At 34.1% G+C, this 27788-nt stretch overlaps 1 protein-coding gene and 1 long non-coding RNA gene across 2 annotated transcripts in view; both read right to left on the minus strand.

Annotated features, from left to right (window-relative positions):
* Positions 1-12604: 12604 nt before the first annotated feature.
* LOC146903844 (uncharacterized) overlaps positions 12605-27788 on the minus strand; it is a 31070-nt gene continuing 15886 nt past the window's right edge. The window contains exon 2 of the long non-coding RNA XR_015017877.1: positions 12605-12852. This is a non-coding gene — a long non-coding RNA (uncharacterized LOC146903844). The remainder of the gene's footprint in view (positions 12853-27788) is intronic.
* On the minus strand, positions 14698-16102 carry LOC146903845 (FBD-associated F-box protein At5g56370-like). Its single transcript, XM_085723938.1, has 3 exons — positions 15308-16102; positions 15100-15210; positions 14698-15020 (listed from the first exon to the last, which is right to left on the minus strand). The coding sequence occupies exons 1-3, from the start codon at positions 15974-15976 to the stop codon at positions 14700-14702; spliced, it is 1101 nt and encodes a 366-aa protein (XP_085580064.1). The 5' UTR covers positions 15977-16102; the 3' UTR covers positions 14698-14699.

Genomic DNA, 27788 nt, shown 5'->3' on the forward strand with positions numbered 1-27788 from the left:
GTAGAGCTATAAGGAAAGGTAAAGCTATTCAACATCATATCTACTCATCTTTATGGAGTACCATAAAGTAAGAATATAGAGAAATCATTGAAAATTCAGCTTGGCTTATTGGTTCTGGAGAGCAAGTGAATTTTTGGAATGATGCCTGGTGTGCTGAACCACTTTCTCAGCAACTTATCATTCCATCCTACATCAGTGAAGGTTTGCAATCTTGTGTGAGTGACTACCTTATCAATGATCAATGGAACCTTCCTCCGCAGTTAGTTCAGATGTTCCCATCTATTAGCTTGATTGTGCAGCAAGTTACTTTCCCTACTGTGCTAAAATGTGATGAATTGATGTGGAAGCATACTACAAATGGGGAGCTTGCTTTCAGAGATGCTTATGATTTTAAACTTCAGCAATTTCAAGATCTTGCATGGACTAAATACATCTGGTGCAAGGAGGTTCCACCTTCAAAATCCCTTTTTGTTTGGAGGCTAATGCAAGACAAGGTGCCATCTGATGATAAACTCAAGTAAAGGGGTTGCTACATCCCCTCCATGTGCAGTCTTTGCCTGAATCATATAGAAACCTCTTTCCATTTATTTTTTAATTGTCCATATGCAAAAAAGCTTTGGTGCTTGTTTGCTAGCATTATTAACAAAGTTATTCAGTTCACTCAAATTGAGGACATCTAGATAATTTGTGATTTGCATTGGTCCCCTCAGTGTAAAGTGGTGATTAGGTCTGCTTTGATCAACTTAATAAACACAATATGGTTTGTGAGAAACCAATTCAGATATAATGATAAGGTGATTCCTTGGAAGTCTGCAGTCTCAGTGATAATAGCTAATGTTTCTTTGTCAGGTAATCACACTTTGTTCTCATACAACTCAGTGACTGACTTTACTATTATGAAGTCTTTTAGAGTTCAAATCAAATATCCAAAAGCTCTTGATATCATGGAAATCTTCTGGCATCCTCCCATGATCAGTTGGACAAAGTGTAACATAGATGAAGCCTTAAATGGAAATCCAGGCATGGCTTTTTGTGGAGGGGTTTTCATAAATCATGAAGCTGATTTCTTAGCTTGCTTTGTTGAACCTTTGGGCTATGCAACGTCTTATCATGCTGAACTTTGTGGAGCTATAAGAGCTATAGAGATTGCATATGAAAAGAATTGGAAGCACTTATGGTTAGAAACTGATTCAAGTCTTGTTATCAAAGCCATTATAGCCTCTACTCAGATCCCTTGGAGTCTAAGAAACATATGGGCCAATATGAAGGTTTTGGTTACTGAGATTTTCCAACATGTAATGGAGTTTTGGTTTGGTCCCCTCCATCTTTGTTTTCCCTTTCTAATATATTTTGTGGTTGGTGAGCACCTTTAGCTACCACCAGTTTGGAAAGATAAAAAAACGTGGTGAATCTTTTTTCTTAGCGTTATACGACGTGAACTAGAATGCATAAAAAAATAATGGTTGAACTAGAGCTGTTTCTATCAAATTGAAGCCATGTTCTAATACCAAAAACAAACTCATAATATAGAAAATAGTGAGGTAATTTGAACAATTACAAATTAAAAAATTACATGTTTTTTTTTACTTCTTAAAAAAACAATTAGAAAATTTTAGTTGGTAGTTAAAATCACAAAATTACAATAAGCCTTGTTTTGGTTTCGATTTGTTTTGTTGATTATTGTTTTTGTGTGGATGTGTGTCTATTGGGTTGGGCCAATCTTGTCAATTTACTCTCTTTTTTTTAAATTGCTATACTAACTTAAGAAATTGCTCATTCACACCCTAAAAATACTCTAATATGAACATCGTATACCACTTTCTTAAGTGAGAAGGGCAATTTTTAGGGTTAAATGAGAAATTTCTTAAATCAGAAGAACAATTTTCCTCTTTTTTATTTGATAATAAGTGTTTGGTTTGGACATACCTATCATACTATAACCATAGAAAATTTTACCTTGCACCCCAACAACTATATTCATGCCCTTACAAATATTTGAGACCCCTACACATTAGAGACTTAGCTCTCTAGAGTTGGGTGCTCCTGTCAATGGCTGACTCAAGGTTGAACCATCAGTCGACCTCATAATGGTAATATTCGAAGGCACAAAAAGGAACAGCGAGGATTGGAGCCTATCTTTTTTCCCCACTAAAGTCGGTACGTGGAAAATAGCGAGCTTTAAATAACTGAGCCACCAAATTATCCACATCGGTTTGAAGTTTCCATCCTTTCTTTCGCATTACAAATATTTGGTTCTTGGAATTTAAGCTTGTTACCCGTTGACATGGGGAATATGGAAAATATAGAGTCTTGGTATGGAATATGAAGAAGTGTTAATTAAATTGTCGATCAATTTAATCCTATTTAAGTTTTATTTAGTTTTGCAGAATTAGATTGAACTGAGTTGAACCATTATCGAAACACACTTTGGGTCATGGGCAGATTTACTGTCCGGCGAGTCTGGGCACGAGCCTGGGCTCAGTGGCGGATCTTCTCTTAGACTCATGGAGCCATGGCGTCCCCCAGTTTTTCTATATATATGATATCTGGCATAACCATTACCCAAGTTTCCCTCTGTTGCGGTGGTTATGTCCTATGTTCGAGTCCTAACTCCTCTCATTTTTATATTTTCTATTATATTTTATTTTTATTTTTATTAAAAAACGATCTTGAGGGCAATCGAATACGCACCCTACACTGGATTACAACAAACACTAACCACTAGACCATTTAATGATCTCAAGAATAGTTTGAAACAGCTAAATATATATTCCATAAATTTTGGGGCAAATTTCTGAAGCTAAATCCGTCTGTCATTGCCAAATGTTTGTCACATCATGATTTCCACCTTTAACTATGGACAAAACGTAGGTAATTCTAAGGAGACCATTTTAAAAACATTATGGACCTCCACCTACGGTTGTGGCTGTCACTAAAACTTCATTGTTTTATTTTATTTTTATATTTTCTATTCTACTATAAATTCTAAAAATGAATAATTCATAAAATTACCACTAAAATTAGAAATTGATTACTATAATCAATTTTTTGAATAAATTTTTGAAGTGACTTAACTAGAATAATTCTCCCTAACTTTGAGTGGTTGTGTACCTATTAGGTACTATTATGAAAAAATTATTAAAAAGTGATGTGTCCATGTGGGTGATAAGTGACATGAAGTAGTACTTTTAATGTTTATTTATGGCACGTTTGTTACTTGTTTCACAAGTTATCTAGGGAAAAGCCGAGAGAAAAGTGAATTTTGACCTATTACGCTTTAGTCATCTTACTCTACCCATTTGTGCAGGAATTGAGTGTCCAAACATCAAGCAAGTGCAAAAACAACAAATTTGGGCAAAGGCCAGCTCGCCATGGCGAGACAAAGGCGAGCTAAATGGCGAGGACTTCCAGAGAGCACCAGGCCACTTCGCCACTGAGATGGCCATGGCGAGAAATTTCGCCAGGCGAACCAATGGCGAGATGAAAGGCGAAAGTTAGGCGGTTTGATCTATTTTTGGTGACGTGGCAGAAAACCATTGCGAAAGAAAGCTCATCTCGCCATGGCGAGCTTAATTCTGCCAGGCGAAATGTGACTTTTGCAGATTTGTATAAAAGCTCATTTTCTCTCATTTCTAGATATTAAGTTAGTTTTTATCTTAGTTTTTCTTATAGTTTTCATAGGTAGACATTTCATAGAGAGAAATAGGGTAGATCATATAGAGTGAGAGTGATTTTGGAAGTTGGATCTTTCCTCCTTTGTTGAGACATCACAAGGTGTAATGAATCATTCCTTTTCAATCCATCCTTGCAAGGCTTCCATGATGATGTGTAGCTAAATACCCTTTGTTGGGATGAGAGGTACTTGATCCTTGCTAAATATGTAATCTTTTGATCTTGCAAAATATGGTTCTAGCAATTTATATTCAATATTGTTGTTGTTCTTGTTGTTAATGCTTTCAATGAGATTCAAGATGATTTGGACACAAACTCTTGAATCTAGATCTAGAGTAGCGATATATCTTAGGTTAACTTACTTGACATCTTTGTTAATCTTTGATAATCACCATAATCAAAAGTTTAATGCTTTCGGATACTTAATCAAGCTGGACACGGTCGATTAAGTTATCCGATCGACTTTGTTATCGTTTAAGGGATTTGGACACGAATGTTTAAACGATACCTTAGAGTTAATTATATCGCTTTGGACACGAAGGATAGTTTATAATTGATTGTGATAATATTGTTTATAAAGCTAGAATTCGTATGGATCATTAGGTTATGTGTGACGCTTGGTTAAGGAACTCTACTCCTAACAAGTTTCAATCCTTATTTATCTCAACTTTTACTTTTCGCAATTAGTTTAGTTAGTCACAATTCAAACAAACAAGTACTCTTAATACTTGAAATGATAATTGATGTTAAACTGTCCTTGATAATGCACTATTCCCTGTGGAGACGATACACAAATACTTATCTTGTTTGATGCAAAATTACTACATCAAAATGACGCCGTTGCCGGGGAATGGTGTTTAGTTATCATAGATAGAACGATTGATTTATCATTTTAAGCATTCGTACATAATCCGTAAATAGTTTTCTTTACTTGATAGTTGTTTGTACTAACCCCTTGTTGATAAACAAAGAAAAGTTTCTTGTTAGTTGTTTCCGTTTTAGTATCATCACCTAGCCAAAATCATGGCTAATCATGGTTATAGCAACTTCTATACTCCACCCGAGTATGAATCCTATCAACAGTATCACCAACATTCTTTTGAAGATCAAAGATATTCGGTGATAGAAAATACTTTGAATGTCTTCATGCAACAATCCATGATAAACATGCAAGATACCAACCAAAGATTGAAGAATTTATCACTTCAAATTGGGTTGATTCAAGCACAAATCATGGATAACCAAGCCAACAATCAATCCACTCTTAAAGAACAAGAAAATAATCTAAATATGTTTGAGAGAGTCGGAGAGATTGTTGAAGAAATTGTTGTTCAAAATGAGGAAGTTGCAACATTAGAAGAATGTGGTGCACCACACAAGGAAGAACTTCCTCAAGAAAGGCCAATTGAAGTAGTCAAAACTGTTGAAGAAGTAATGGTGATTGAGAAAAAGGAACGGTTACTAATCAAGGAAGATTTAATGGAAGTAAGGGGGAAGAAAGTGAACAAGGTAGAAATCGATCGAGTAATTGATGAAATTTGCACCTTGTTCAATAAACCAAAGCTAGGGAGGTTATGGACTCTAAGTCATTCGTTCCTAAAGTTCATGGAATTCCTACCAAAACGTTGGATTTCAAAGGATGATGTATTGTCCATTTCATTTTTGCCACCCTAACGAAAAAGGCGTCGAGCTAACGACGTTAAACAAGCGCTAGTTGGGAGGCAACCCAATTTTGTAAGTTTATTTAGTGTTTTATTACATAAATAAGTTTAGAGTCATATGCATAACAAAGCCAATCCAAAGCAGAAGCAACTTGAAAATTTTGGTCTAAAAATGTCATTTTCGCCAGGCCAAGAATATTCCGCCAGGCGAAATTTACAGGTCATGTGACCTGAGTTACCATTTCCCTCGCCATGGCGAGCTCAGCCTCCGCCTGGCGAAATTGCCAAAATGGCAGTTACGTTTTTCCATGCCACTAACTCACCATAACTCCTCCCAACCACCCACTCACCCTCATTATCTCAAAAATTTCGGTTTCCTTTTCCTCTCTCTCCACCAACCCTATTTTCTCACTTCAAACCCTAATTTTTCCAAGGAAACTTTCCATACAAATCCATAGCAAGCCAAATCAAGTCAAGCTTTTAATTTTTCATCATCTCTGCATTTGATTTAATCAGGTTTGTTATTAATTTCTTTCATTATTTACTGTGCATGTATTGTTCTTGATAAAACCCTAGGTTAGTTGACAATAATCAATTTTAATCTCTTCTTCTTGTCAATTTGAATCCCTAAAATGACTGAGATGAACGAAAATCAGAAACTAATTTGTGTTCTTTTCTTGCTCACACCACAACTTTTGAATTTCTAACCCATTTTTGTAAAATTTCGAATAAAAAGGGTTTGTGTGGTGAAACTCTGATTTAATTCATCTCTGGGTCATGATAAGGGTCGAAAAGTAGTGATATAAGTTAGAACAATCATGCAATAGGAAGAAACAAGGGAAAACTGATGAATTTTTGTGAAAAAGGGCGAATTTCGAAATTCTGGGTTCCCTCGCCATTGAGTTCGCCATGGCGAGGTGTTCATAAAAAACCCAGAAAATTTAGACCAATTTCGCCATGGCGAAATTTTCTGCCAGGCGAAATTCACTGGACTCAGAAAAATTATTTTTATTTTATCATGCTTTGATTTTAATTCTTTCTAATTATTTGTCCTGTGAATTGTTTGGGTTTCCTGGTTTTGTTAATTAACAGGCATGGCACCTAAGAATACATAAAAAGCATCAGCTTCCGCTAAGGGAAAAAGGAAACAATCTGAAACTGTTGAAGCTTCAAGGCCATATGATGAGCACAGGTTCTTTAGTGCTGACCATCAGGACAGGTTTCAGGAACTCTGCAGCCGAAAGATTTGGCATGACAAGCAGTTCCAAATCTCAGCTCAAGGGAAATACAAAGTGCTGGCTGCCATCATTCAAAAGAGAAAGTGGGAGAAACTGGTTGCCCCTCACCCTCAACTCAACACTGAAATTGTGCGTGAGTTTTATGCGAACGCCATGCCTTTGGAAGGCGAAAATTTTAGCTTCAGAACCATGATTAGGGGCAGGGTGATCACCTTTGATCGCGAAGGCATCAATGATTACCTCGGGAAACCGTATAAACTCAAACACCCAGATGAACTGTGTCCCTTCCACCTCCAGCAAAACAAAGGGGATTGGGATCACTCAGCCATTCAAGCAACAATTCTTCAACCAGGGAAGGGGTATGAGAAGAGTGTGACAAGGAGGGATACCGTAAAGAAGTGTAACATGACCCCCATTACTCAAACCCTATTGAAGCTGATCTTGTTCAATGTCAAACCAAAGAGTCACCTCTCTACATGCACTATAGATATCCCACCCCTCTTGTACTACATTCTCACCGATCAACCAGTTGACATTGCCCGCATCATTGCTGAAGAACTTAAAGATGTTGCTTTAAGCAACAAGGATAGGGTCCCTTTGATTGATAATGGGGTTGATTATTAGCCTTTCCTGGATTGATAATGGGGTTGATTATTAGCCTCTGCATTAAAATCCCTAGCCATGTCCATAAGGAGCTGCAGAATCCAATCACTGATGCTATCATTGCAAGGCACAGTGACAAAGAGAAAAAGGGTAAGAAAGGTACCGGAGCTTCCTCATCGCACCAACCTCAAGCTCCAACATCAGCTGATGATTTCTCACACATGGACCCAGCCCAGAGGCAGTGTTTTACTTACACTTGGGACTACCTCGAGGCTAACAAGCGGGCGATGACTTCATTGCATGATTCTATGTACCGGATGCAGCTACATGCCGGTTATATATCCACAGGTAGCAGACCATCAGGTTCCTTTGCCATAGGCTTTTCAGGCTTATTGTGTTTGACCTGGGGACAGGCCATTTGTCTATGGAGAGGGTGGTTCTTCAGATATGCATGTTGATGATCCAGCTGATGATGATCAGGGTGGGGCAGATTTACATGATGCGGATGCGGTGGTGAGTGCAACAAATTCTAGTGAAGACACTCAGAGTTATGAAGAGCAGGAGTTTTAGGGAGCAGGACTTGAAAGCACATCTGAAATGAGGACATTCGAAGATGCTTTCAGTCAATTCCTTATTTCTAGAACTCATCTTTTATTGCTTTTTGTTAATTACTCTTTGAACTATTTGCTTCTGTTGATGTTTACTTTGTTATGTATGACTTTAGTACTTTGGGATGTTTTGAATTATGTATTGTTCCGTACTATGGGATGTTGTACTGTGATGTTTGTCAAGACAATGTGTTTAATTACGGGTTGTTAGTATTGTTTTAATAATGTATTGTGTTAGTATTGTGTTGTTATTTTTGTCAAGTACTTCATTTTGAGCTATTTTTAAAAAAAAAATTGTGGAAGTTTATTTTGGTTATTACTATTGCTTGTTTGAAAGAAATTGAAAAAAATGCTCAAAATTTCAAATTGCAATGTGCTTGAAAGATAGCCAAAGTGAGCAAATCTCAGATGATTGATAATGATTCATTGTTGTGATTAAAGCGCATAGCCAAGGTACAAGTTTCCGGTTTTTCTAGATTTTTACTTGAATGTGAAACGAGTACTTTGCACAAATTTCATGTAATTTAGTTCTTCGTAATAATATAATTGTTTGTGAACCACTTAGTTCTAGCCTAAAAGTGAGGAAACCTCAAGTGTTTGTACATATGCAAGGAGACCGGAATTCATTGTTTAACTCGATTGTGTTATTTTAAATCCAATAATTGTTTTAAATTGTGTGAAGGCATGGAAGTGATCAAGGCATATTTTTGTTTATGAGTGAAACTTACTTGACCACAAATAGTCTACCTTGTGAGAAGAGCGAGTACTTGCTAACCCACTTGACCCAAATGAATCGGAGTCCTCAATTATGAACTGTCAATTCATAAGTTCAATGCTTGATGAATTTGCCTTTAAACTTTTCAATATCCAGTTCATTTTTGACGCACTTTGAGACTCTGATATGTTTTTAATTGTTGAAACCTAAACCTTCAATGTTTATTTGTCCCTTTTGCCTTAGAGTAAGGGAACATTCAAATAGGGTGTATTTTGATTCAAGTTGGGGAGAGAAGGTAGATGTAAATCTTATGTCAAGTATAATGGTGTAATTTTATCTTTGATCAAGACAACATGGTGTTGTAAATACAAAAAGAAAAGAAAACAATGTGTACATGGAAAGAAAAAGAAAAAGAGAAAAAGAAAGAAAAATCCAAAAAGAGAATAAGTTATCAAGATCAAAGTGTATCATTTGTGAACACCAAGGGTTGTAATAATTGGTAGGGAAGGTTGTGAATTTTAAATGGTTGATACAAGGAATGTTCCTCTTTGATAGGCTTTTTGATTTCAATTGCCCCACATATGACATTTCTTTTGTAGCCAAGCCAAGTTATAACCCTCAAAGACCTTTTGATCCATGTTTTTTATGCATTTTGAAATGATATTTGGATGGACACATAACTTGATTGGTATGTTAAATTGATTGTCGGATGTGTGTTCATAACCCTCACTCACTTGATTCAATTGTTTATTTACTTTCAAAGAAGTGTGTTAGGTGTGGTTCGTGAATAAGTATATTATTGATTTGAACTATTTGACATGTACTTTGTGTTTAGAACTCATTTCACATTTGCAGTGGATTGCCAGATAAGTTGGAAGCTTCAGACTTGCCCGCGCATATTTTTCAAATCATTCATTTGCAAAAGCTTTCAAAGTCTTTCTTACTTGCGTCTTGGCGTAGCTTGTTATGTTTTTGATATTTTGTTTGAGGACAAACAAAGAGTTAAGTTGGGGAGAGTTTGATAAGTGCCAGGAAGTAGTACTTTTAATGTTTATTTATGGCACGTTTGTTACTTGTTTCACAAGTTATCTAGGGAAAAGCTGAGAGAAAAGTGAATTTTGACCTATTACGCTTTAGTCATCTTACTCTACCCATTTGTGCAGGAATTGAGTGTACAAACATCAAGCAAGTGTAAAAACAACAAATTTGGGCAAAGGCCAGCTCGCCATGGCGAGACAAAGGCGAGCTAAATGGCGAGGACTTCCAGAGAGCACCAGGCCACTTCGCCACTGAGATGGCCATGGCGAGAAATTTCGCCAGGCGAACCAATGGCGAGATGAAAGGCGAAAGTTAGGCGGTTTGATCTATTTTTGGTGACGTGGCAGAAAACCATTGGTGAAGAAAGCTCATCTCGCCATGGCGAGCTTAATTCTGCCAGGCGAAATGTGACTTTTGCAGATTTGTATAAAAGCTCATTTTCTCTCATTTCTAGATATTAAGTTAGTTTTTATCTTAGTTTTTCTTATAGTTTTCATAGGTAGACATTTCATAGAGAGAAATAGGGTAGATCATATAGAGTGAGAGTGATTTTGGATCTTTCCTCCTTTGTTGAGACATCACAAGGTGTAATGAATCTTTCCTTTTCAATCCATCCTTGCAAGGCTTCCATGATGATGTGTAGCTAAATACCCTTTGTTGGGATAAGAGGTACTTGATCCTTGCTAAATATGTAATCTTTTGATCTTGCAAAATATGGTTCTAGCAATTTATATTCAATATTGTTGTTGTTCTTGTTGTTAATGCTTTCAATGAGATTTAAGATGATTTGGACACAAACTCTTGAATCTAGATCTAGAGTAGCGATATATCTTAGGTTAACTTACTTGACATCTTTGTTAATCTTTGATAATCACCATAATCAAAAGTTTAATGCTTTCGGATACATAATCAGGCTGGACACGGTCGATTAAGTTATCCGATCGACTTTGTTATCGTTTAAGGGATTTGGACACGAATGTTTAAACGATACCTTAGAGTTAAATATATCGCTTTGGACAGGAAGGATAGTTTAGAATTGATTGTGATAATATTGTTTATAATGCTAGAATTCGTATGGATCATTAGGTTATGTGTGGCGCTTGGTTAAGGAACTCTACTCCTAACAAGTTTCAATCCTTATTTATCTCAACTTTTACTTTTCGCAATTAGTTTAGTTAGTCACAATTCAAACAAACAAGTACTCTTAATACTTGAAATGATAATTGATGTTAAACTGTCCTTGATAATGCACTATTCCCTGTGGAGACGATACACAAATACTTATCTTGTTTGATGCAAAATTACTACATCAGTGGGACCCATTTAAGACCTCAAAATTGAGGGTCTCCATTGTGGATGCTCTTAGACAAAATGACATAATATCAAGTTACAACTTACTTTTGTCAAAAAAAAAAGTTACAACTTACAATCACTTCATAAGCCCGTAAGAAAAAATTGTTTCCAACAAGATCAACGATGTGTGGTTCAATGACTTGATGATATGTTAAAAACTATTCGTCTGCAAGACTTTAAAGCGATGTTAAAAACCAGATGAGAGATCAAATCGGTGAGACCATCGAGTTTTAATTTAATTAGGTCAACCACAGTTGAAGGGGATTCAAAGAAATAAATTTAAAAAGTAAGGTATTAACAGATAAAAATAATCTTAAAAAAAAAAGGCAAGTCTAATTAAACGAGACTGTAATGTAACCAGATCGAACCACGTAGAAAATATATTGCTTCCCGGTTTAACTAGTTGAATCGATCGGCTGATCCGATTTTTCAAACATTGTTTTAAAGGATGCAATGTGAAAAGGAAATGTAAAAAATGTCATGCCATTATAGATTTTTTATTGGAAGATGATCCAAATGGTAGAAAGAATGTAATTAGAAATAGACTTTTAAACATAGCTATAATCTATAGCATAGATTCTTTAATATCCAATCAAATCAAAATCAAAATTATTTTTAACTAAAGTCAAATACATATCTTCTAGCTGCAGAGAATAATAAGTCATGCAAAAGATGCCTTATTTCCTATTTTGGTGACATTCCATTGCAAAAGTCAAGTACCACCTTCAACTTTGTGGAATTTTGCTGAGATATTGTTCTAAACTGAGGTTCTTGAGACATAATAGTTAAATATTCGTGATAAAAAAGTAGTCATATCTTAAATTTGGTGAATCAAATTAACTATAAAGTAAGGGAATTTTGTTTGGAAAATTGAAGTTCATTTCTTCGTGTTATATACTGCATTAAGGCCCTGCTTGGATTAGCTTAGGCAAATAAATATGCTTTTATGTATTATTTATAAGCTTCTTAATGTAGTTTATAAAAAAACAGTCTATGAAGATATAATTTTCGTTAGAGAGAACTTATAAATTAGAATAAAAACTTATTTATTTGCATAAGCTCTTTTTCATAAGCTCAATCCAAATGGGAGCATAATCATTAAGTTTGTAAGATCGATACATTTGATATTTTTAATAGAGAAAAAAAGCTTTTAGTGACCCTCAAAGGCTTCCAATATCCACGTTATAAAAAACATGAAGGAGTGGAAGCAACAAAGTATTATTTTTTAATAGGAGCATGTAAGCTTAAACTTACAAATGAAAAATTCTTGAAGGTTCATGATTCAATAAATGTAAAAATGTGTATGGAAATTATACATATATGTTGAAGAATTAAAGTGTGAATTTTTAGTTATTTTTTCATCGATCTCATAAAAAAAAAAAAGCACGCAAAGATAGAATGTGTAGACGATTTCCCTTGATATAGCGAGTACAAGCAGATTAACAAACCAAGTTTTTGTATGGTTTGCTGAATGCAGTATTGTTTCCAGCGCGCCAGAAAACCATCTGCATTATACGACAGGAACCAGCAACAAGGTTGGTACCAAGGTTTTAGAGGTAACCAATTGAGTTCTCATCTACATCAGATCCCAACTGGCTCAATGAAGATAATTAATGTAATACGTAAGTGAATCACATACGGTATAAAAGTCCGGTAGAAATCCCAGTTAATTGTATTAGAATGCGATTAGTAGTGCGGAATAAACGGACAACGCAATTATATTGCATACTTTAGTGATATTAAAAACCAAAGGTCAAAACACAAACTAACAAATAGGTATAATAGAAAGGTTAGCAAGAAATAAGTTTATACTAATAAAACAAAGTCTAAACGAACAAAAAGAGGAGACTAGTTAGCACTGAAACTATTTTAGAACACTACAGGGTTATGCCAGTGCCATAAAAAGATTCAACTTCCTTTGAATTTCTGGGTATGCTGCTCACTTCTTGGTTTTCTTCGCCGCTCTACATCAAAGAGAAAGTTAGACGACAATACCAGTAACACAAAAGAAGCTGTAAATAACAAGGCATAAGCCTATATTTAAAACCCATGATTACAAGCACAATGCAATAGACTTTTTCAGCATGGTTGTGAATTGCGTACGCATTCTAAAGGATTTTGATGTTTGTGCAACGGCAACCGCAATTTCCAAATTTTGCCACAATATAAAAGTTTGCATTGTAACCGCAATCGAAATCACAATTTCAAAGTCATGATTTTCTGCGCGCAGTATATCATCACATTTAACAATAACGAAAGCAAAAATTTCATGATATCTAACAAGGCAGGCGTTCCCTGGATCGGCAAAATAAACATACTGGAGTACAGGACTGCTAAACCTCCCGCCCAAAAGCTAACAACAGCTAGCTAGGCATAGGCCATATATAGTCTGCTTGCTTAAAAAGATAACTAAGTTAAGTATTTTGTTTAGATTTCTTATTTCTCAGTTGGTAGAACACTTTGTTTCTTTACAAAAACTGAAAGTTGTTCATATGGTTCTTCACACAAACTTTGTGATAGCTTGCGTATCCCAAAAAAAAAAAAGCATTAGTTATGGAAAATGGAGAACAACAAAGCATGACGAAGACTCCATACCTCTGACACAATCGTTAGCGGTCATCATAATTACTCCCTCCGTTTCAAAATGACTGTCGCTTTAGGCTTTGGCACACAGATTAAGAAATGGAATGAAATAATCATTGGATATAATGTTTTTACTAAAATGCCCTTACTTTATAAGAAAAAGACAAAATTAAAGTTGGAGTATTTATTGAAAGTAAAATTGGAAGAAAGAAATTAAAGTTGTATTGGAAATGTAAAGTGACATTCATTTTGAAACAATTTTTTTTAGCTAAAGTGACCCTCATTTTGAAACGGAGGGAGTATAATTTTTTCAAGGCCACTTAGTACATGTTTGGGTTGGTGGTGAATTTGGCGAACACTGAAATTCTACCCAACTCATCGCTAATCTAAACATGCACTTGGTGCCGACCTTTTTCAACATGTTCTTTATTTCTCTCTTAATTAATAATAACAATGAGTTAAGGGTCTTTCTGATAGGATGTTTAGAATAATATGGTAACTCAGCTAGTTCTAGAAGGTTAATATGACTCACCTTAATCTAGAAGTATATTGTTAGAGGATAATATTGAGCATGTAAGGGTGCACTTATCTTATTATGAAGAGTAATGATATTTTGACATCCATTTGATGACAACTTTGTTGACAACCTTGTTTTTCTCACTTCTTATTGGTCAAAAACAATGGAGAGAGAAAAAGGAAGAGAAAGGATAACAACATCATGTGAGTATGAGAGAGAAAGTTGTCCAAAAGTTGTCAAAAAGTGGTTGTCAAAATATCATTTCTCTATTCTGAATATGCACAAGTCTATATTAATTTGTATGCCTTATTATGAGAATCAATGAAAAATATACTGAATTTCCTTTCTTTTATCTCTAGTTTCTCTCTCTAAATTCTGGAGTGTGATCCCTACTCGAATTGGGTCATATCATTTGGTGCTTACATTGCAAAAGTAATCAAGAAACCACCAGCTTATTTGCCTATGCCTACTAGTATACACTACCCTTTTAAAATTAATTGATTATTCATTATGCATCATATAACTTATCTCAATAAACCAAATCCACAAAGATAATGCAAGTAAAAACTAAATCAATTAAGAATATTTTTTTCAATGTCTTGGTAGCAACACATAGTGCATCAAACCACCAAATCCAAAAATGTCTTGGTAGCAGACTAGCAGATAATGAAACAAAAGAGAGAATAGAGAAACTACTACTTACCTACATAATCATATATGTTCCGAATAAATTGAAAGTTTACTTGTTGCAGAAGCCCTTGAACATGAGAATAATTGCCTTTTAATTTTAGACAGTTTCAACTTGGACCAGATTGACATAGTTTCTAAAACTGCTGAATTGTTTAGAATATATCTTGCTAACATAATGTGCTTATGCTGAAGATCTCCAAATCCAAAGTCCCGCATAGTGCAAGTTGTAAGGCTTAATGAAAGGCAAGAAGGAACAGATTTTGGAAGGGTCCAGTTATGAAAACTTCGATCAAGAATAGGAACATAGTCATACTTATTCCCCCAAATTCTGCCTTGTATCTTCTGTTAATAATAACGACGAAACAAAACCATAAATGCATGTGTATGTTAAGAATATGATTGTTAAATTTAAGAAACAAACCTGATAAAGGTCAAGAGTTTGAAGCTTGGGGCAATGGTGGAGCAGTTGTAGATCTATACGGTAATGATAGTTGATCACCAAATGAGTCAAATTATTGAATGTAGGGAAGTCCTTGGGCAGATAAACCTACATTAAAAAAAAAAAAAATCAGTTTCAAAAAATTAACAATATTCATTTTCAATGGCGTGCATCATATATTGATATATACCCTGAATGGTTCTATGTGTAGAAACTCCAAATTTGAAAGTGCTTTCATCAGAACACCGCAATCACAATCAATAATATCTGCTCTATTCAACTTTGTTAAGGTTTCGTAGGGTGCTTTGGAATTTTGCCGAGTGGAAAAGATTATAACATATAGTTGAAGATCTTCAAGAACTGGACAATACTCTAGAAGACGCTTAAGATCTCCATATTGATCAAACTTAATGTCTTTCAAATGTAGGGTTTTGAGTGAGGGTAATATTATGGGATAATAGCAAAACTCCAGACCCATATAAAGATAACTGAGCTTAAGAACAACTAGGGTTGTACAAGTAAGAATAGTATTAGACAATTTACGTGTTATTCTTCCCCGTTTATACCTCTTGTATTCAACGTCTAGGATAAAACTGTGGATGGAATGATTACCAACACCTTTTCGCGTGCACAAGATGGAGTCAACAAATTTGTAGAATAAGTGTAAATCTGAGTCTTCAGTTTCGGTAAAGTTAATATCTGGAACAAAACACCATAGATGCTTCCATCTCTTTGAAAGAATGGAAGTGAGAAAGGCTTGTTTGGTGGGAAGAGAAGAGAGAATGTGAATTAGGATATCGTCTGGTAAACTGCTTATCCTATCCATCTCCGCCGTTGAAGTTTCTGGCGGACTAGACATTTCTGTCACGGCAGGGCGGTGTTCTTCACATGCCAACGAGTGACGCAACAGAATAGGGTTAGGGTTGGAAGCTACTAGGGTTTAGAAGCAACAACGATTCTATTTTTTTTTTTATTTGAAGAAAGAAGCAACAACGATTCTATTCTGAAGTAGTAGAGTTTCCTCAATAATTTTATAGTATTTTTATGAGTAAATTACACTCCCCTCCCCTTAAAGATACTTAAATTACACACCCTCCCCTCTTATGTTAAAATATACACTCCCCCTCCCTTGAAAAAGTAAAATTTATACTCCCATCTCTTATATGATGCTTAAATTACAACCTCCTCCCTTAATAATTAAATATGCACTACACTTTAATCTATTTAAACATAGATAAATATTTTTAAGATATATATTAATTTTGAGCCACCATTTAAGAAAAATTAATTCATTTCTTTATAATTTAAATGTCAATAATAATTAAATTTAAATATTTTGCTATTGATTTTATAATTTAGAGTATAAAATTAACTTTTAAATAACCATGCTTTATTGTATTTAGTAATTTTTCACATATTTTAATTTTATTTTGGGTTGTTTCATATTTTATAATAGGGTTTAAAATTACATGTTAATGAAATTGTGAATAAAAAATAGCGAAAAATATGTATTCAATTTTTTATTATATTAAAATAGACCCGCAATACTATTTTTTTTAAAATGTGTTAGATTATTATTTTTTTGGCAGATTATTAGAAATAAAAAAAAATTATTGAGGGAGTAAAGTGTAGATTTTAACATAAGAGGGGAATGGAATGTAATTCAAGCTTCTCTTAGGGGAGGAGAGTGAAAAAATTTCTAATATGTTTTGAATAAGAGGGGAGGGGAGTGTATATTTTAACATAAGAGGGGAGGTGAGTGTAATTCAATCATCTTTGAGGGGAGGGGAGTGTAATTTACTCTATTTTAATTTTAGCCCAATTTTAATAATTGTTTTTATTTTCTGTTCAATAAGATTTTGTTATTTCTCTATTTAACTTTGTCTATTGTAGCCTAATGAAAAACTTTTATTCATTCAATAATATTTTAGAGAGTACTCTCAATTTCTGGGGGGATTCCGGAACCCTATTTTCACAAATTTGTCGCTTGCAAACTTATTGATTTTCAATCTAGGTTTAGCGTTTGCTAGGCTACGCTTCAGACTGCATCATATTCTAACCCCAAACCTTAGATTAAATTGCTTGCAAATTCAATATTGAAATTAATTAACTGTCTTTTATTTTAATTTGAGTGTCCAACATGTACTTAGGTCTAGGTCATATTAAAAAAAATTACTTAGGTCATGAAGAAAAATATATATATTTTTTTTGACAATAAAGAATGACTTGGTGGTTAAGGAGTTAACTCACCTTCAAGGTTGTATGTTCAACTCTATCGAAAAACGTTTGTAAATGCTCTTTTGACCTGGTGAATCCCGAAGCTTAACTCATCTAAACTTTTTTTTATAAAAAAAAGGTAAATGATTTTAAATTCTAAATAAAAATATATTATTCAACAATATTTATGATTTATGATACTTTAAAGAAACTTGTGAAATTTCGGTATTTATTGGAATAAAATATATTATTCAACAATTTGAATCAAATCTGAAAGCAAATTCATATTATCTAAAACACACAAAGGTAAAAACTCAAGAAAATCTTTCAATTTCTTTTTTGTGGTGAAAATATTTTAATTTTTTTTTTTGGTGGTGTCCGAGGTTCAAACCCCGGACCTTGCATATATTATGCATTGTCTTTACCAGCTTAGCTAAGCTCACGGGACAAAAAATATTTTAATTTGAATAAAGGAAGAAAGTCACTCAAATTAGATTACAGTTTCTGTTTTTACATTTAATAAATAAAAAAACATATTTATTTATTTTTAAATAAAAAATAGATTTATTTTATTTTAAATAAAAAAATAGATTTATTTTAAGGGTCGTTATTCACAATTTATAAAATTATATGACATGCCAATAATTTGGATTTATGGATTCTCAGGTTCAAAATATCAAACTCGCTACTTCAACCAAAATTCATTTCGTTTGAATGAGTTAATTCGAACTGGACTTGAACTTGATTAATTTTGATTAAAATGCAAGTTAGATTGGTTTGTTTGATCAAGTTTAGCAGGTTTACATATGCCTAACGAGCAACCGACCAAGGTTAAGGTCATGATAGGATATGATAAGGACATGATAAACATTAATCCTATCATGTGTTTGATGCACACATGATAACAAACAGGATATCATTATAAATAAATGAAAAAATTGCTATCATAATTAATTAAATATTGTAAAAATGACATGTTATTAATTATAATAGAAAATACATGCTATCATTATTTTAAAAATGACAATATTTTAAAAATGGCAGAATATCAAGATAATAAATAAGGAATGATCTTCTAATCCCGTCAGGATAATTTCTAACCCAGCCTATACTCGGGATATAAATTATAAAGGAAAGTCAGGATTGTAACGCCCATACTAAACTTATCTAGAATATTTAGAATGTGCGTTAAATTTAGTACTGGATACATTAAAATTACAATAATAAAATTTCGACTGAATAAATATATACAACACTGCAGGATCATACATTCGCTATCTGAATACATGTCTGGAACCGTAATAAATAATCTGAACTAGTACGACACGAGCATGTGAAAATATATCATTCAGCCTCCTGTATTGTCTCATTGCCACATACAACCTGCTGATCTGAAATAAAATAAAAGGGATTGGGGTGAGACGGGATGTCTCAGTGAGTTCCATCTATCCTAGGTTGTAGGCAATCTCAGGGAACCTAGGATCTCCATTTGTCTCTAAGCTCAACCCTTTTTGGGTTTATACAGTTTTGTCATGCATAACTGAGCGATCGGGGGATAACTAGGATCGCTATCTGAAATACTGATTCAATCCTGATACTAATGCTGAAATCATACTAACTATTATAGTCATAATGTCTGTCATATTATGTTAGAAATGTTAGCGTTGAACAAACAATATTATCTGAGTTGATTTTACGGAATAAATCCAGGTGGAGTAACCCCAGAATTTATTCCATTGCTAACCGGTAATAATTCCAACTGGCGGGAACCCAACTAATGGGGATACCAGACACCTCTGATTATCGTGGGGTCATCCTCACGGATAGTGCCCGTTCCAACTGGCGGGAACCTTTTGTATCCTAACTGGCGAGGATAGCAAAAGCCACGGCTTATAAATTATTTAATATTATAAACTGAACTGATTTTCTGACAACTGAAATAACCCTCAACTCCATTACTGATAGGGAGTTAGAGATGCATAATTTCTCTTAACTGATTTTCTTATAATGATAATATTTCTGAATTGATAATAAAGACGAAATGAATATCGTCTTTAACTTGTAAATTAATCTGATAATTCTAATATTTTCATGTGTCTAATCATACGAACCTATTCAGGTTCTAGGCATATCGTTGTCATATGTCATTCCTAAAGGTTATAAATAATTTCCCATGCCCTGATAAATTTATATTGACATAAGAAACTAATATATAAATTAATAAGCTAGAATAAATAAATTAATGTAGTTTCATGGAGAATTAAACTACCCAAGACGGGGTTTCTATCTAAAGGAACTCACCTCGAATCACTCATGGAAAAATTGCAAAGCATCTTATCAACAGCCTGCAGCTTCTGCTATCTCCAAAACTCCATAATCAATTTTCCAAAATAGCTTATTCCTTGACTTATAGGTCTTGACTTTTCCGAAACAGTCCAAACCACTTGTGACATACTCCTAACTCATCAACCAGCATATATAAAAATTACCATTTCAGTCTCTGCACCAGAAGTTTGCCGTTTGGCTATTTAAGCACTTCCAAAACAGCTTAATTACTATTTAAGCACTTTTATCATCACTAAATCAGTTTATAATTTTACCATTACTCATATACCAGTTTAACATATCTCTCCTAAACTGGTCATTACAAAACAATACTTGGAACAACTCAAATTCCAATTTAAGCTATTTTCCAAACGGCTTAACTAGAAACTTATGACTTTTAGCATATCAATTTCAATTCAAACTTTCACACATAATTCCAACATGAATAATCAGCCCTTTTAATCACTTACAAATCAGTTTGAATCCACAACTTAATCATTTAAGGCCTTTTGATCAAAACAGCTTAACTGACAGCTTATTCCCTCTAAACCATTCATTTTCTGTTCAAATTTTCCAGAAGCAATCCCAACATGTTTAAACACCTCCTAAACCAATTATACAAAATTCCAACATGTTACAATCAATAATCACTTGAAATAGCTTATGGGAATAACTTGCACACTTTAAGTCCTAAGTTCTCACACCAATGCTCCTAGCTTATTATCATTCTTCATACCATATTTCTAAATACCATTACCACACATAATCCTCTTCCAATTACACATAAAACATATAGCAAAGCTTGGATTAAATAAATTCCCATGAAAAGTTGGATTAAATAAATTCCCATGAAAAGGTGATTATGCCACTTACCTTGTGATTAATCCATTCTTTGGTGCTCTAATGCAAACTCATAAGCTAATTCCCATGAGGCTTGAATGAAAAAGAAGGTTATGGAGAATCAAAAGGAGGGGCGGTTTTGAGAGCAATGGAGGGAAATAATGATTTTTGAACTTAATTCTTGCTTACTCCACCACTAGAAGCTCACATACATGCTTTCTTGTATGATTCCATGATGATTTGGGTGAAAAATTGTGAGGGTTATGGTGGTGAATGTGGAGACCGAAATTTGAGAGGGAAGGAGAAGAGAAAATGTTCTAGAGTGGTGTAGAAACATGAGGAAAGTGGTAGAAAATTTGACCTTTAGCCAATTTTTAAAAAAATCTTGAGTGACAAGATTACCAAAATACCCTTCAAGTGAAAAAGACATGATTATCCTCCGTTAATTCGTAACCATTTAATTTCTCATGTCCGTTGGAATAGTAATACGAGAAACTTACCAAATATCGTCGATTTCTCAATAAGTAATTAATCCTTTGAAAATTATTTTCGTTCTAACATGTAACTGATACGACAATTTATTTAAAATTACGCGGGATATTACAAGGATAGGATAGGAAAATGGTTTATTTTATCCTATCCCTCTGGTGCATCAAACATGAGATTTAAGCAGGATATGATTAATGTATCATATCCTGTCTCCCTATCCTGACCATCAAACGGACCCTTAGGGTGTAAAAGAACAATTTCTTAAGTTAGAAGAACAATTTTCCTCTTTTTTTTATCTGATAATAAGTGTTTTTTGAACCTATACAAAAGAAAATTTTACCATACACCCCAATAATTACGCTCCTACCCTTAGAAATTTTACCATTTTGCGAGTTTCTTTCTCCATAAGATACTACAAGAAAATTGCTATTTATCAGGGCCTTGTGCGAGGGGCATGAACCCTTGGAAAATTAGCAAGGGGTAGAGAAAATGAAACCCATGGGAAAATATGAGAATTAAATTTTGGGCTTGACAAGAGTTATCCCCTTGCAAACATGCCATTAACCCTTGAATATGTTAGACAGGAGATATCTTTCCCATTCAGATTCGTTTCAAACTGTCGAGACTGACATAACATATGGGTTTTTTGCAACTTACAGGGGATATACGAGGGTCTGCCCGTGGCAAACTAGAATCTCGGGACTTCAATGTTTTTACTAGCAAACTTGCATTTTGGGGGTCAACCCCATGCAAATGTCACTTTTTTCTTTGCAAGACTTGCAAATATGATTGTTGCTTGAACACTTTTTTCTTACTATTTTTCTTTGTCTCAAATTATTTGTTTCGGGGAAGAATTTCGTTGCATTTCATTATCTAATAATTCATTGGTACACGGCGATACATCAATAAATAATTGGAAATTAGCTTCTAATAAGGTTGTCTGTGCTAACTCATGAGCGATCCCATTTACTTGCCTCAGGCTAACCTCAACCATAAAGTTGTTAAAAGAAACACTAAACAATTGCCCACACTGATGAATAATGCTACCAAATTCATTGTTGTTGTTATTATTACTATTAAAAGCATCAACCATTACCTTCGAAGCAAGTGAAAAGTCAATATTGTCGAAGCCTAATTAACTACCCACTGCAAAACGCTTGAAAAAGCCTCAATGTTTCACCTATATTCACCGAACATAAAGGGGAAAACCATGTAGTTTTTGCAAGAACAAAACGACCTTCCTCATAACGATTACACATGCCATTACAACCTTATTACAAGAGGAAGATAAAGTTGCATCAACATTACATTTAAGTCTACCAGGGGTGGGTCTCTGCAAATGAATATTGTGTATGCTACTCGGCCCTGGTGTCAAAGGGGTTTTTTTTTTATCTTGCGTTCTTGCTTATCTCTTACATGCTTCCAGCCTTCTACCATACGCATAACACACTCAACAACTTTGGAGGTCGTTCCATCAACTTGTTGCAATAATTTCAAATTTCGGTGCTTTCGTAAATTCCAGATGATGGTAGAAAATAGAGTACATTGGAACGAATGGATTCGATGAAGAAAATGGAAAACAACTGCCTCCATCCTATCATGATTATTTAGAGTTTGTTATCCCAAAAATGTGTGTGCGACATACCTGAATCGCCCAAGCACAAGTAAATAGAACATGCATGGTATCTTCAACATTCTTACTACAAATAACATACTCAGTGGGGCAGGTAACTCCTCTGTTGATAAGGCACACACGAGTCGAGAAACAATCACGGCGAACCCTCCAAAACAAAAATTTCTTCACCTTTGACGGAGCTTTGATATTCCTAATAGAGTACCATTGTCCTAGATGTCATAAATGAGAAGTGTGTCTAAAATCTTTGTACAAAATCGATAAGCACCTCCGACCATTCTTTTATCCCTTCCAAACTAAGGTGTTAGCTGTAATTTGAAGGAAAAAAGAAGTATTAAGGATTATATTTGTGGTACGCGGATCAAAGACATGGGAGACAAGCATCTTTCCAAGTCTTGGTTTTCTGAGCAATTAATCAGTTCACTAACAAAAATGGAATGAAATTGAGCATTACTTGTTTGAGCAGTTGAGATGTTGTCACCGTTTGCTACCCAAGGGTGGCCCATCAACGGAATACGTGTACCTATGCCAATACACCACATAACCCCTTGTTGTACCACATTCTTGGCGCTAAGGATGCTTCACCATGCATAGTTGGGATTGGAGCCCATCTTTCCCCAAAGAAGTCGGTACATGGGAAATAGCGCGCTTTAAATAAACAAGCCACCAAACTATCCACATCAGTTTGAAGTTTCCATCCTTTCTTACCTAGCATACCATCATTAAAAAATGCTAGATTCTTAAATCCCATTGTCTCAAATTATTTGTCCATTTTAAAATATTAATACAACATATATTATTCTTTTCCACTGACATACTCCTATTTATTGCATTTCAATCCTCTAACTACTTCATTAACTATAATTAATAAAGACATTTTAGTAAATGAAACAGATTCTACTTTTAAAACCAATATTACTAATCAATTCTTTAATAAGCATGTAAAACTCGAAATATACACCTAATTTGAGACGGGATGAGTGATGAATTTTATAAAACATATACTAGATCTCTCTCATATTAAGTGTGATGCTTTGATTACGTGTTTTTCTACAAATGTTTAGAATTATGTTAACCCCCTATGAGAGGGATCTAGTATGAGAGGGATCTAGTATAAAAACATATATTAGATCCCTCTCAATGAGTCGTTGATTAATTTTTTTTTTTTTTTACTAATATCATTATTTATTGTGCTTCAACATATCTGCATTAACCACCAACGGCTTATATCCTAATTAGTAAGTATACTCAATAATTCTTTAAGAACTACAAATAATTTAAACGACACATAATATAAAACAGATGAAGAAAATTAAAATGAGATAGCCCATCATAAACAAGAGATGTTGAGGTGACATACCTAGTTGTTGATCAATTCTTGACCCCTTAGCCCAATTTTGATCTGTGATGGTCACCAAATTTACTTGGTATGTCCACAAACTACGTTCTAAGACACACATCTAGGACTAAAAGGAAGATATCATCGTATTATTAAGAATTATAACCTCTATGTTTTAGACTGCCATAAAAATGTTTATTTTGCAATTCATGTATGGAATAGCTAGGAAATTGTCATTTTATATAAAATTAGTAGTAAAGATCAAGGACAACGTGTTTATAGAGGAAATACCTTTTGTAAAATGGGTTGATTTCTGAGATTAATTGAACAATCAAAATAGAAAGAACAAAGTCTTCGGTGAACCCTCTCAGGTCAACCGCTACTATATGTTTCTTCGTATATAATAATTTGATTAGAAATATAATATAGCGGAAGCCTTTGAGGGTCACAGAACACATTTTTCTCTATTCTTTTCAAACTTGGAAACTTGTCTCATTAGAATTATTCATATTTACTAGGACACTACGCTGATGAAAACTAATGTTTGTAGTGGGCTTATATATATAGTAATTAGGGTTTAGCCTTTGGCCTCATCCATAGAACAACCAAAAAGGAATAAATATTTCATTGTATACTATAGTGAAAACAGTTCTAAATATTTCAGATGCGATTCTCCATTAACTAATCCTGTCACTATCAAAACATTTGTAATTATTTTTTTTGTTCAATTAGTGGTTATGCATTTGTTGTTTCATTTTATTCTTGCAATTGAGTTTAAGATCCGTTGACATTGTTAGGAATTAGGGAATATGAAAAAGATTGAATCTTGATATGGATAAGGAAAAGTGTTTATTACGTAGAACATTTAAAAAGTGATAGATATTTGGCCTTTTAAACATTTAGTTTGGGGTTCAATCTCTAACCGATGCGTATAAAAACATATGATGGAAGATATCAACCACTTAAATGAATCTTCGTGATCGTGATAAGTAGTTTCTTAATTCTTTAGTTGATCACTCAGATACATTGGTTTAATCAAACACAAAAAAAGTAAACTGAATTGGCAAATTTTCATTTAGTTTAACGCTATTTGAGTTGTAAATTACACAATCAAACATAGGGAGTATAAGGTTTGCTTGTTGGCCTAGGGTGTGGAAGTTAATGAACGACGCTATATGGAGGTCAAGGGTTCAATCCCCACTAACACACACGAGGAGGGGGAAAAGTTTGGGATCAAACTTAGACACTCATAAAATATCCTGGCAGCCAATCGATCAATTCTACTCAAATTCAACATGTTCAACCAAAATGTAATGTAATTAGGTTCAAATCAAACAACAAAGTGATTGATTATCGATTAGAGAGATGCGATTTCTTATGAAGCATTTGATGCAAGAATTAGACAGAATCACTACAAGAAATAGAGCAGTTAAACATTCCACCGACCAAATACACACGATCATAGGTGGATATAAAATTAAAATCTACCTAGTTTTCATAAACATAACATTTCCCTTTCGATTAAACTAACCTGTTCAATCCTTTTATTCAAACATTACTTCAAAGGATGTGATGTGAAAAAACGATAGGAAAAAAAATGATATGTCAAGATAGATTTTTGCATTGAAAGAATGAGCTATCCATTTGTTGTGAAAAGACAACAGATGATTATTCCCATGCCAATATAGAGCCTTAAATGTAGCTATACGCCATAACATAAAAAATGGCAACCCGGTGCACTAAAGCTCCCGCGTACGCTAGGTCCGGGAAGGGGTCTCACTATTTTTGGTGTATTGTATGCAGTCTTACCCTGTTTTTCACCATAGCACAGATACTTTAATATCCTACACATTGTCATCTAGATCTGCAGCTAGCCTTCTACAATAACAAATCAAATTTATCTTTAATTAAAGTCAAATACATATCTCCCAGCTGCAGAGAATAATATTTCATGCAAAGATGCCATATTTTCTTTTGGAAATGTTGTACAATAGAGGGCCAGCTCAGATATTGTTTTGAACTAAGCTTTTTGAGACATAAAAGTTAATATTAGTGATAAGGAAAGTAATAATATTTTAAATTCGGCGAACCAAATTAACCATAAAGACTGCACATACCATTCAGATTATTGTATAAGGAGCACTTGACCAAGAAATTAAAGAAACAAGTTTCTAAGAATTGAGTTTGGAATGTTTAAGAGAGAAATGCTTTTAGTGATCTCAAAAACTGAAATAATTTAACGAATCAAGGTTCAGAAGGATGATTACACATTAGTATTTTGTCTTTCAACCAAGGCTAGTTGGTCGATCACCAACAGAAGTCGCCTCAAAATTTCTAAAGCTGAAATAATGCATTGAATCCAGGCTCAGAAGGATAATAATATATCAACATTTTATTCAATACGACAGAAACCACAAACAAGGCAGGTACTAGGTTTTTTTCTTTCAGGTAGATAGACGAAATGACAATAGCCACCTGAGAACTAGCAATTTCAGCATTTTTGCAAGTCGAGTTAGGACTTGTGGAGAGGTACTAATATTTTAGTTAACGAAAGAATCCGGCGAGAAATCAGATTGTTAAAAAGAAGAGAACGTATCATTCTAGTCTAGCAGGATATAGTCAAACTGACTTCAGACATCTTGAATTATAAATGTAGTAGTATTTTCTATTGTCAAAAGTGTAGTGTGGCTTTGAACGAATGTAAGGCTTATCAACTCTACCTTGAGCACAAAGTGCAGTTAGAAGCCCAAAAAGAGAATATTTATCTTTCATAAAACCTTTAGTAAGCATGACATTAAGCAAATATAAGGCATCATCAACGTTGTTAAATCAGACAGAATCACCACAAGAAACATTGCAGATTGTCAGGGGCGGATTCCTTGGGTAAAGAACAAAAAGCCTTGTGAAAATGACGTTTGCCAGGGGCAGAATCCCTCTAAGTGATTCACATGGTCTAATGTAGTTGTGCGTATAGGTGACCTGGTTTATACACATAATTGTAAAACATTGATGTATATATACTTTTATGCAGTTACTTGTATTAACGTGAGATTAGTAACGTTAAATATACGGATTATCACAAATATTCCGGAAAACTTTGAGAATCTTAAAAGCAATGGTAAAAACACAAACTAACAAATAGGTATAATATAAAGTTAGGAAGAAATAAGTTTATTATAAAACAAAGTCTTAACCAACAAAAAAAAGGAGACTAGTTAGCACTGATCACACAGTTTTAGCATACTACAGGGTTATGCCAGTGCCATTAAAAGATTCAATTTCCTTTGAATTTCTGGGTGTGCTGCTCAGTTCTTTGTTTTCTTCGGCGGTCTGCATAAAAGAGATACAGTTAGACGACAAAAGGTGTAAATAATAACATATAAGCCTATATTGTGCCTATATTGAAATACTCACTAACATTGTTATCAAAAACGCGACTTAAGTCCTAAAATCCTGGTTTTTGCGACTTTACGTAGCTTCAACGACTCAAATCCATAGCAAAGTCCCAAAAACAGGCAAAATCCTATCAAAATCGCACAAAATCGTGAAATCCATTCAAAATCGCATGATTTTGATGGATTTTGAAGGATTTTGTTCATTTTTTGATAAGGGTCAATTTTTGACCCGGTTCGAAAATTGACCCGATTTGAATCCATGACCCAGTTCTATAAATACCCAAAAGGCCAAAAAATTTCATTCTTTCACTTCCTCAATTGTTACACGGGATTATTTAGCATTGTTAGGTTATTTAACATTATTATGACTACTAAAGAATATTTGCATCTAGGCTTTGAATCATCTATATTTATGGACTTTGAACTTTAGTCA

The sequence above is a fragment of the Medicago sativa genome, chromosome 7 (genome assembly GCF_051527215.1).
Source record: "Medicago sativa cultivar Bolivia chromosome 7, Bolivia_mono, whole genome shotgun sequence".
NCBI classification, from domain to species: domain Eukaryota; kingdom Viridiplantae; phylum Streptophyta; class Magnoliopsida; order Fabales; family Fabaceae; genus Medicago; species Medicago sativa.